At 40.0% G+C, this 11,359-nt stretch overlaps 1 protein-coding gene across 3 annotated transcripts; it reads right to left on the bottom strand.

The window, feature by feature from the left end:
- Positions 1–1,533: 1,533 nt before the first annotated feature.
- On the bottom strand, positions 1,534–7,822 carry LOC122056440 (probable phospholipid-transporting ATPase 4). Of its 3 annotated transcripts, none has more exons than XM_042618394.1 (13): positions 7,514–7,822; positions 7,067–7,196; positions 5,006–6,972; positions 4,782–4,892; positions 4,329–4,605; positions 4,165–4,253; positions 4,013–4,097; positions 3,706–3,927; positions 3,487–3,612; positions 3,254–3,352; positions 2,977–3,168; positions 1,863–2,524; positions 1,534–1,761 (listed from the first exon to the last, which is right to left on the bottom strand). In XM_042618394.1, exons 3-13 carry the CDS (start codon positions 6,823–6,825, stop codon positions 1,755–1,757), a joined length of 3,690 nt encoding a protein of 1,229 aa, XP_042474328.1. In that variant the 5' UTR covers positions 6,826–6,972; positions 7,067–7,196; positions 7,514–7,822; the 3' UTR covers positions 1,534–1,754. The 3 variants fall into 3 exon arrangements, with proteins under 3 accessions (XP_042474328.1, XP_042474329.1, XP_042474330.1); XM_042618395.1 differs by having other exon boundaries at positions 7,127–7,196; XM_042618396.1 differs by having other exon boundaries at positions 1,856–2,524; positions 5,006–7,196.
- Positions 7,823–11,359: the final 3,537 nt, after the last annotated feature.

Raw genomic sequence — 11,359 nt, 5'->3', positions numbered from 1 at the left:
ATCAGTGAGCCACATGCATCTTCTAACACTGCATTCTTAGAAAATCAGGAAACTCAATTAATGTCATCTTTTATTTCACTCTCTCATCCATCTTCACTGAATCTCAAATTCATTCTTCTAATGGAAGTTGAGAAATGTTAAGTTTCTTGTGTAGATGCAATTCCTCAGTAATCTTATGCACATGTTCATCTATCAACTCTATGAATTTTAGGAATATGTATTTTCATGATAAGCAAAATAAGATAATCATTGAGGAAATTAGATATAGGAGTGTGCCATTGCTCATCGAAACTAAATTCATCTATCTTGCAGTGTTTAGTACTAAAACCCATATTTAATTAAGTAGGCCAATGAGAGAGTAATGTATTGCTAATCCTAAGAGCATGTACGATTATTAGTAAAATAATTGAATAGGAATAATTTTCTAAAGCCTCCTTTCAAGTTATAAAGAATATTGAACATAGAACTCTAAGTATAAGGAGCTCTAGAAATTGACTTGAATATTTTAAAAAAAAAATGGCATAGGGTCGGGCACTTGGCGAAGGGTTTAAATTGTAGAGTGGCGCATCTAGAATTTCATAGTAGATGGATGACAAAAACTTCTACAAGCAGTAGAAGATTATTTATTAAAAGTTCAATAACAGATTTACTTTGCCTTTACGGTGGTGGAGTATGTAAGATCTATCGATGTAATGGGTCTTGGGGGCTATTTAGTAGAGGAAAAGGCAAACTATTAGATATCAATGGGAGTAATTAGGAGATTAGAAGTGCAAAGGTAATTAGTACGTACTATCAAATAATGTCATGAGAATAATCTCATCGATTTAGTGGCTAGTAAGACAATGAATAGGAAATTTTATAGAGATTAGAGTAGTGTTTTTTGAAGAAAAAAATTGTGAGAAATTAGATCCATCTTAGGAGATAGTTGCACAAGCTACACATTTGTAGATGACAAATATTTGATGGAGCATCTAAATACATTTCATAACCTTGTACATTTAAACCTTTTCATAAAGACTATTATATTGGTAGGAGAGTTGTTTCAAATATTCTATACAAGTGTGGTAAAAGGAGAAGCATAACACATATTGGAGAATGTACTTTTGTTCTAAAGACAAGGAAGAATATAATTTCACTAAGCTAGAAAATAGATTCATAAAGATACCACTAGCGATTCTTGGTAGGTGAATCCACATTAAAGGAATATTATAGAAATCATGTACCATTTGGAGAAATCACTAAAACCCATAATATGATTAGCATGTGAAGAGTGCTCAAATATAACAATCATCTCAATATATAAACATATGGTCATAAAAGAAAATATAACACTTATCTATGAGTAGAAGTCTCAAGATGATTTCCCTCTGTAGTTAATAGCCTCTTACCCATGGGTTCTATTGTGGCAGAGTTAGAAAATGGAGCAACTGACTGCGCAATAATAAACAAGATGAGAGAGAAAGAACATTTTGGATGAAGGGGGCAGTTTTCACTAGAACATATATTGATCGAACAAGTTGAACGATAACACAATTTTCTTAAAGGGATCTTGAATTCCGGTCTCACAAAGTGTGATATTTTGATTGAAAACAGTCACTGGCTCACTTTTACACCATATTAATATTCTTTACAAAGAAGACATCTCAATGACAACCAGCAATGAAACAAAATTTTAGCTATATGTACATATCTCTACTGTTTCCACTGATTCTGACTAGAATTGGTATAGATATGATACAGAAGCAAGCCTATCGTCAATCCCTGCAAGCGAAAAAAAACATTTGATATGATGGAGAAGAAAACAGAAAGGGAAAAAAATGCAGAGCAGATTGATTCTACTAGAAAAACTCGGTACAGATTACGATTGAGTTTGGCTGCTCAAAGATGACATTTTCTTCTGCAGCTTCTCTCGTAGCTGCCTGATCTTGGCATCTACCCTTGCTGTAAGACCAATTTTCGTTTTCTGCCTTGCTCTGGACCTCTCCCTCTTCCACATATGTTGGTCCTCCACATCCTTCTTGTAGTATTTGATCTCCTGGATCACATGATGGTCGAGTGGATTTAAGGCTCTCTGGAAGGAGATGTGTGCCAGATAAGGAATGTTGCAGGCAAGAGTGACTAGAAGCGTTGCAGCCCAATAAATTGGAGCTGGACCAAGGGCTTCCAGAAGCATGTGGTAGGAATTTCCGGATATCAAATGCCAGAACGACATGCCGTAGGCAACCAGAAAAATGTACCAAGTGGCGACACTGCCCCAAACAAAGAGGTGTTGGATCCACGTGAAGTGACTCATTGTTAGAGCAATTTGCAAGTTCACAGTCCAGATAATGCAGGTGAACATGGCTGTTCCAACAGCAACCATGTCAGCTGTCTGACCGTCGGCACGAAAAGCTTGATTGTAGAAAATGTGTATGTTAAGGAAATATACGATAATGGATGAGTAGATGCCATTTCCCATCCAACCAAGGATCCTGTACCAATCGAAGAAAAGGTTCCTTGGCCCTTGCTGGTACAATGCAGGGAACTGCAGGGGGGCAAGCCAAGATATAAAACAAGTTCAATGTCCAGAAACAAATTAAATAAGCATAATAGAAATTTAAAATTCATCATCATAGAGCCATGTAGTGATGGCATAAACCACACAAACAGAGACAGCAAAGGTGTGAAAAAGAACAATTAGAAAAGTCTGCATTGCTGTTTTAGTGTATGTGTATATATATATATATATATATATATATATATATATATATATATACACTAAAACAGCAATGCAGAGAGAGAGAGATTTGATAGGTTGAGCACCGGCCATGCGCGCCTACGCTGCACGACTGAGTGATGTGGGGTGCCCAAAAGTGACTTGGGTTGGGCGCCCCGCATCACTCAGTCGTGCAGCGCAGGTGCGCACAGTAGGTGCTCAGCATAACAAGTTTCTCTCTCTTTCTATATATATATATATATATTAAAGAAAAGGAATACCTGCAAGCATATTTCTGAGGAAACATCCTGTTCAAAGACTCCTAGTGATATCACTGGCAATGAGGTTAAAATGACATTGAATAGTAGCATGTACCAGTCATCATATACAGATTGCCCGGAGAAGCCAGTATATGCCTCGAAATAGAAAATTGTAAGACCAAAGGCTATGTTCTTATAGAAGAAATAACATATCTGAAGACAATAAAATACAAGAGAGTGAGAGCAAACAATGAAATATAACTGCAAAGAAACATTTGGGTAAGCTATTAATACTAACCATCTGAGCTATCCTTTTGTAGCACCAATGGCCATGGACAAGAAGAAGTCTTTCAAGGAAACGGAATTGGGAAATGGAAAAATCACTAGCCATGACGGCCTGAACAAAACTAATAGTTCTTAGTTTACATAGAAGTTATCATACTTTGTGCTGTTTAGATAGACTATTAATAAGTGCCAAGACAAGTTAGTCTTTACACGTCAGACAAGGGTGATGCGTGTAACAAAACACACCTGCATTCCTTCTACACCACTAATCCCAACACCAATATCAGCTTCTTGAATCATGCCCACATCATTTGCACCATCTCCTATGGCAAGAGTTGTTTTACCAGTACCCTCTTTAACTAACCGAGTTACCTGAAATAAGAGTTAAGAATCATTAAACTAATAGTTTCAATTGATATTGCGCTAGTTACATATTATGTCAAATGTTAAATACTAAAAGTTTACCAATGCCTTCTGCTTTGGTGAGACTCGGCAGCATATAACAGAAGCACAATCAACTGCCAGACTCAAAAACGGATTCTTCAGGTCATCCTCAAGACAATATGTCAATGTTTTACCATCAATGATTAAAGCAAATGCTGCATTAGGATCCTTCTCTAGCTTGATCAGTTGGGAGGCATCATTTATTTGCATCAAAATGTTGTCTTTTGCAGCTTGAGAAGTTATCTTACAGGTGCAAAGATGTGTAAATCGCAGAGAATAGAGGAACAAAAAAACATAAATCCACTTGTGGTAAGATGAAAACGAGTACCATTGAGTCCCGTGATGACATGTTATGGCTTTCAAGGTATAAACAGATCTGTTTCATGCCTTGTCTAAGTAAACTACAAGCAAATCTGCAACAGAAATAGAAAGTTTATTTGCGCAGATCAAGTGAATTATTTATAATTTTTTTATTCATACCCTATGTTGATTGCAGTTTCCATCTTATCCCCTGTAAGAACCCATATCTTGAGACCAGCTTGTGCTAATTTATCTATGCATTGAGGAACCTGTGAAAACAATACACGTTCTAGTGACTCAAAAATGAAAAAGTCAATAGGAAAAGTAGATAATTACAAGCTTACTCCTTTCTGTAATTTGTCTTCTACAGCGGTAGCACCAACAAGAATCAAATCCTGCTCGATAATGTCTGAAACTCTCTCTAGTTCAGCTTCCCTATCAATCCCCATAGAAGTTTTTGCTCTGAGAAACTCAGCATTCCATGCAGAATATTCCGATTCCTCAAGAAGCCGGAAAGCCAGTGCCAATGTCCGTAGGCCTGCTTCCGCATATTCATTTAGATGTTTTATAGTATCTGTTTCAAACATTCTTCCTTTTTTTGATAGTCTATCCAAGATGATGCTGTTTGGAATAAAACAGAAATAATCTTATATAAATATGATAAAATGGATTTGTAGGTAGTATAGAGCATACTAGATGAACTGAACATCAGCAGAAAATTGAATATGACAAAGTAGCTACGAAAATGGAGAGAAAAAAAAACATGTATGTTGAATAAGAGAGTTATCTAATTGTACCTATCAGCACCTTTGCATAAGAGAATAATCTGACCACTTTCCTCACGCACAATAATTGACATTCTTTTCCTTCTGCTATTGAACTCCAACAGATTCAAAACTTTGAACTCCCTACAATAAACAGAGAAAAGAAATTGAGAAAATGACTTAATTACTTTAAATTGCACAGATGACAGGGATACCAACAATAAATTGATTAAAAAAAACAGAAGATTAAGGTAAACCTTTCTATAGTATTCCCAAAAGAAGAATATCTCTCCCTTACAAAGACACTTGATTGAGTCCTCTTAGAAAATTCAAATCCGAATTCACTGGCTGCAACAAGAAAAGTTGCTTCATCTGGTGATTCGGCTTCATATGTAAAACCACCAGTTTTTTCATTTGACTCGGGTATTGCTGTGTGACAGAGAGCAAGTATCTGGAAAAATAGGAGAATGGCACCCACATTGGGATCCTTAACCCAATTTCCATGCATTAAACGATCATCCTCAAAGCTAAAACCCTTGATTGTAGTCTTTCTAGGATTCTTTACCCAAAAACTTTTCCCATCTACCAATTCAATTTCTGAAGAGCCAAAAGTACCCCATGTATCCTCCCAAATATCTTGGGTGCTGCTTATGTGCTGGTCAGATGTACCTGATGCCTCGGATGCAAAATGCTTCGCAGCAGCAATTTCCACTTCACTAGAACCAACACCATATGACACTCCAGCAATGGAACACCTCAAAAAATCCATCTGGTTGCAAGTTAAGGTGCCAGTTTTATCTGACAAAATAGTCGCAACTTGTCCTAGCTCTTCATTCAAATTTGATGTCCGTGCTTGGGCTGGTTTCCCTATCTCCTCATCACACATGTGAACATCATGATTAATGAATTTTACTTGCAAGACCTTCACAACCTCAATTGATACATAAAGGGAGATAGGTATCAAATATCCATAAAGAATAAGAGCAGTGACAAGATGGTAGAAACCAGATAAAGCAGGCTTTGAAGCATTGTAGATATATGAAGTCTTATTAGGTTGCAAATACCACCAGTGTGGCATCCCAAACTTTGTCTTGGCAGCATAGCCCACTGAACTGAACAATGAAATCAAGAGAAGAAATGTAAAGAGAATGTAAATAATCTTATCCATTGTCTTTTCAATTTTACTTCTCTTTGATGGTGAACGGGTTGCATTCTGCATGACTTTGCTATCATGACCAGTAAAGATAACCACCCCATAGACATAAGTTGTATTCCTAAGCTTTGAATCTCTGAGAAGGATCTGACTCGGATCAAGTGCACAGACCTGTTGCTTGTACTCGAAGTTACCTACAAAGGTGTATAGATTAGGATTTGGATCCTCGCAACGAATTATGGCTGTGAGGTTCTTGAAAACCAAATCATCATCTAGAAAGAGAGTTACTTCCAATGATCTTTTAACCTTCAAATTTGTTTCTCCATCCAGATTCATAGTCTCCACATAGCATATTCCATCCTCATAGCTTGAAGACAACAGGAGCAAGTCAGCAGGGAAGAACTGGTCTTTCTCTACCTTCACAATATCTCCAACACGAAGCTTCTGCCAATGCTTGTAACCAAAGTGCCCTTCTCCCTTATGGACACTGACCTTATGACTATTGACCTTCACATCCTGCATAAACCTTCGCCAGTCTTCTAATGCCTCCTTAGCCATACTGAGCCCAACAACAAATGCCAATGGAGCAATCATACTCACGGCAGAGAAGGGAGTCACGGGGGTGAGAGAGAGAATAGCGGCAAGGAGAAAGTAGAGATTGGCAACGCGACGAAATTGCTCAAAGATGGCTTTTGGAATAAAGCTGATGATGTTGTACTTGGTAGTGCTGATATAGTTGGTAGGGTACCTCAGAGGTTTCTTTTGGTGTAACTTGGGCTGGTTACAATGAACAACACGAGAGTATCCTGGACCTTGAAGGGAATGAGATTGCTCATCGTCTAATGATACTTGAGGACGGATACAAGAAAAAGTGTAGAGTTTGCTCCATCGAAGCCTATCCTGCCTCCTTCCTCCCGTTGCCATCTCTTGCTGGCTAGGGTTACTACTGCCCTATTAAACATAAAACATTTTCCCTCATCTAGAGATAATTATTTCTCTTATTTCCCGAACTGTAACAAGATTGGTGATATCCGTCGCTCGTATAGAATGTTCTTGCTACCCCAAATCTGGCTGTGAATTGAAACACATCACTGTACTCCCTTTGTTGAAATTTGGAACATTGAAAATGAAACAGGGCAAGAGTTTGAACTAAAATTTAGCTCACAATTATGCATTCAAACCAACTGATGCGGAGAACGAAAATGGAGGGGAGAGAGATTTGTACAATGTCGATCACGGGACGTCTACCAGGAACTCCACTCTGAAAAAACTTCAAAACTAAATGGAGAAGGGGGCTGCAAAAATAAAAATTAAAAGGCTAAGCGTTACAGCTAAAAATCGTAACTTTAACCTAAAGCCAGAGGATTTCGCCGAAGTACAAGAGAATCAGCCCATTCTAGATCAGGGAGGACGACGCTTGAGAAGCAGCAAGATCTCACTACTTTCCCATTCAACAAAAATACTAAAAGCAAATAGAAAAAAGACGGAAATCCCAAGCACGAAACTGACTAAAGCAAGAAATAGATTCAGCTCGTCGCAAAGGGCGAAGTAAACCACCTGCAATCGAAAGCAAAAGGCAACGACTTAGGTTGGAAAGGAGAAAAGGTCGTACCGCTTCGGAAGCTACTCCAGCGAATAGCATTGGCGAGACACGGAGATGGAGCGCGATGCTCTTATCGCATTCCCAAATCGCACCATCGCGAAGATCGAGCGCGAGGCTCTTATCGCATTCCCAAAGCGCTCCATCGCAAAGGCGAAGGCGACGGCGAGACAAATTCACAGCGCTGGCATTCGTCGGTTAACTTTTCGGTTGTCTCGCCCTTTTAATTACAAAACAAAGCAGAAAAAGGAAAACACACAGTGGACGTGAAACCCTAATAAAGCTTAATTTGGCAGGCCGCTGGATTTTTTCATCGCGGAACGTGCCGAGCGGTGAACTGGTAGTAAACCAGATACCCCTTGGACTTTATGTTTACGTTTTTACATGTCTCATCCCGATCAGGATCCAGGATAGCGACTACTTTGTTTCTTCTCAGTCGACATGTGCGGTCTCACCTACGGATAATAAACGTGTGTGGTGCACGATCAGACACACGTGAGGGAATGGAGTCAAACAAAAGTCAAGCAAGAGAACTGGATTCTGTCTAGTACGTCCACGTGTAATCCACATCCATAAGGTCACCGTACTTTATGATGCACGTGACATTCTTGGAGCCTCCCTGAGGATGTTTTCGACACCTCATGACTGGTAGATGATTAAATTTCTTTGTTAAAAAAAATCAAATATCATAAATTTTTATATTCATATAAAAGAGTTACAGAAAAAGTTAAATTTAATGTCATATCCATGAATCAGGTTCATCAGATTAATTAAATTTAAATTGATTTAAATTTGAATATGTTTAGATTTTGATATTTCATAATAGACGAAGATTATAAAATTAATCATCCGATTGAGAAGATTATTAGAGCAATTCTCTTTTAATCAAGATTTAACCAATTTAATATGAATAAGAGTTAAATAAATCAAAGAATTGATCGGATACCTTATTGGAAAAGTCCTAACTGGAGGTTAGGTAAGGAGTGTTAGGATCGATGATCGCGGCTAGAGAGGGGGGTGTGAATAGCCGCCCCAAATCGTTCGTTTCTTTCTACAAATCAAGGTTAGCGCAGCGGAAATGAAACCGTAGAAACGAAAAGGAAAAAGGCAAACCTCAAACTCGATGGATGTAACGAGGTTCGGAGGTGATACTCCTACTCCTCGGCGTGTCCGTAAGGTGGACGAGCCCTATCAATCCGTCGGTGGATGAGTCCCCGGAGAACCGGCTAATAAATACTCCTTGTGGGTGGAGAAACCTCGTCACAATAGCTTGCAACAGCAATATGGAAATACAAAGAAGAGCAAGAACAAAATACACAATGAATGTACAAATATTCGCTTGCCTTCTCGTCGACTGAAGTCTCGGATGAAGCACCAACTTCACGGACGAATGCCAACAAGCAACTCAGTCAAAGAAGCTCACACGAAGCTTCGGAGCTCAGCAAAGCTCAAAAGCACAGCAGTGAAGAAGAAGAAGCAGAAGCTTCGGACAAGAAGAAGAGAGTTTTACATGCGACCTCGGCCTCTTTTATACCGCATCCACTGCGAAGAAGAAGCCGAAGGCAGAAGATGTAAGACCGTTGTGAGCCAACGGATAGTTCTGGACCGATCGGTGCTCAGGGTGGAGCCTGATCGGTCCCGGGACCGATCAGGCTCCGATCGGTCCAGGACTCAACATTCCTTCCTTTTCTCCCGAACTTCTTGCCTTCGATCGTTGTTTCTGATCGGTGCACCGATCGAGATAACACTCGATGAGGCTACTTGTTTGGTTACTCATCCGGTCACCGCCGATCTAGATACCCAGATGTATCACCGGATCGATCCAGCGATCGATACGGAACTTGGTTTTGCCCAAACCAAGTCTCAAACCTTCAAACCAACATCCGGTCAACCTTGACTGTTGGTACATCATGCTAGCATCCGGTCACTCCCTTGACCTGCTAAGACTCCCACCAAGTGTCCGGTCAATCCTTTGACCCACTTGGACTTTTCTCTTCGTGTCAAGTATCCGGTCACTCTCTTGACCTACTTGACCTTCTCAACACCAGATGTCCGATCACCCTTGATCCATCTGGATTTTCCCTTGCCCGGCTTCACTCACCAGGACTTTCACCTAGCTTCACTCACTAGGGTTTTCACCTGGCTTCACTCACCAGGATTTCCAATCTACTCGGCTTCACTCACCAGGACTTTCCAACTGCCTGGCTTCACTCACCAGGACTTTCCCACTGCCTGGCTTCACTCACCAGGACTTTCACCTAGCTTCACTCACTAGGGTTTTCACAACTGCCTGGCTTCACTCACCAGGACTTTCCCACTGCCTGGCTTCACTCACCAGGACTTTCCCACTGCCGGTCCAGAGAAAGAGCTACCGAGCCCTCTCTGACCACAGTTCGGAGAACGAGCTACCGAGCCCTCTCTGACTTCCATGTGCCAAGCTTCCATACTTGGACTTCTCCGTGCCAAGTCTCCATACTTGGACTTTTCCCGTGCCAAGCTCCTTGCTTGGACTTTTCACCATACCAAACTCCCTGCTTGGACTTTTCCCATGCCAAGCTCCCTGCTTGGACTTTTCCCGTGCCAAGCTCCCTGCTTGGACTTTTCCGAGTCAGGTCAACTCACCTCGGGTCAACCAGGTCAACCTTGACCACGGGTTGCACCCACAATCTCCCAAGCTTGTATCCTTGTCAAATATCAAGATACAACTTTTCTGTTCACGTCAAACATTGTCAAACATAACTCGTCAAACATCAAAACACAACTCGAGTCAAGTCAACTCGAGTCTGGTCAACCAGGTCAACCTTGACCTAAGGTTGCACCAACAATCTCCCCCTTTTTGATGTTTGACAAAACCCATAATCAAACCCATAATCAAGTTAGGTTAACCCGATAACCTAACTTAGGTTTTCCAATGTTCTTCCCTGAACATTCTCTATTCTCCTCAAACCTACACTCTCCCCCTTTTTGACACACATCAAAAAGAGTGAGTCAAGGTCAAGAGTTTCTTTCTAATGAAGGTCCCATACCTTTCATAGAAACCCTTAATTTCCCCCTTGATACTAAGGTCAACAATTAACTTAGTGATAATCCCATATCACTCAAGTCTTTAGGAGTAAAAACTCCCCCTAAAAGTCAACTCCCCCTTGACTAATAGGTAAAACTCCCCCTAAAGGTCAACTCCCCCTTGACCATTGCACCAACAATGTCTTGGAGAGTTTCAAACCTTCAAAATACCAACTCCCGAGCTGAAATTTCAGACAACCAGTCGAATTTCAGCAATTTGGCACACCCTGATCGGTCACCAGACCGATCAGGCTCCCTGCTCCCCTGGACCGATCAGAAACCCTTCTGATCGGTCCACGAACCTGATAAAGGTCTGATAAGTTCTGATTTCTCTCCACGAAATTCAGAAACCTCTAGAAAATTACAGAAAATTCCAAAAATTATGAAATTTTGAGGATACATTCCTCATAACATATACTATCATGGAAAAATAGTTTTCTATGAAAATAACTTCCATTTTTCAATCTTGATACAAAGTTCAAAAGTCTTTGAAATAGCTCAAAGTTAACTTATCTTTGTATCACTTGGCTCAATGATGAATGCTATCACTAGAAAAGCTTCATCAAGGTTTTTCAAATCAATTTTGAAATGATTTTAAACCATTTAATTTAGGACCACAATCTTTGGGCTAAATGTACATGACTTGTACATAAGTTTTCCCTATGATCCCCAATTTTGAATTAGGCTCATCTAGGTACAAGAACTATGCACCTTGTTCCTAACTCATCATCCTAATATCTCACACACATCTAAGGTGTATCAAACACATCCAAGTCAATTTTGATGTGAGATATG

This window comes from Zingiber officinale, chromosome 3B, assembly GCF_018446385.1.
Source record: "Zingiber officinale cultivar Zhangliang chromosome 3B, Zo_v1.1, whole genome shotgun sequence".
In the NCBI taxonomy this organism is placed as follows: domain Eukaryota; kingdom Viridiplantae; phylum Streptophyta; class Magnoliopsida; order Zingiberales; family Zingiberaceae; genus Zingiber; species Zingiber officinale.
The sequence above is the reverse complement of the archived record's forward strand: the minus strand, read 5'-3'. Positions and strand labels throughout refer to the sequence as shown.

What these genes read in the sequence shown, in the direction of transcription:
- LOC122056440 (XM_042618394.1), bottom strand. Translation starts at nt 6,825, where the DNA reads ATGGCAACGGGAGGAAGGAGGCAGGATAGGCTTCGATGGAGCAAACTC. An exon ending in ACAAAAGGATAGCTCAGATG is followed by an intron (nt 3,169 to 3,253) that starts GTTAGTATTAAT and finishes TATTGTCTTCAG; the next exon opens with ATATGTTATTTCTTCTATAA. An exon ending in CCTCAGAAATATGCTTGCAG is followed by an intron (nt 2,525 to 2,976) that starts GTATTCCTTTTC and finishes GCCCCCCTGCAG; the next exon opens with TTCCCTGCATTGTACCAGCA.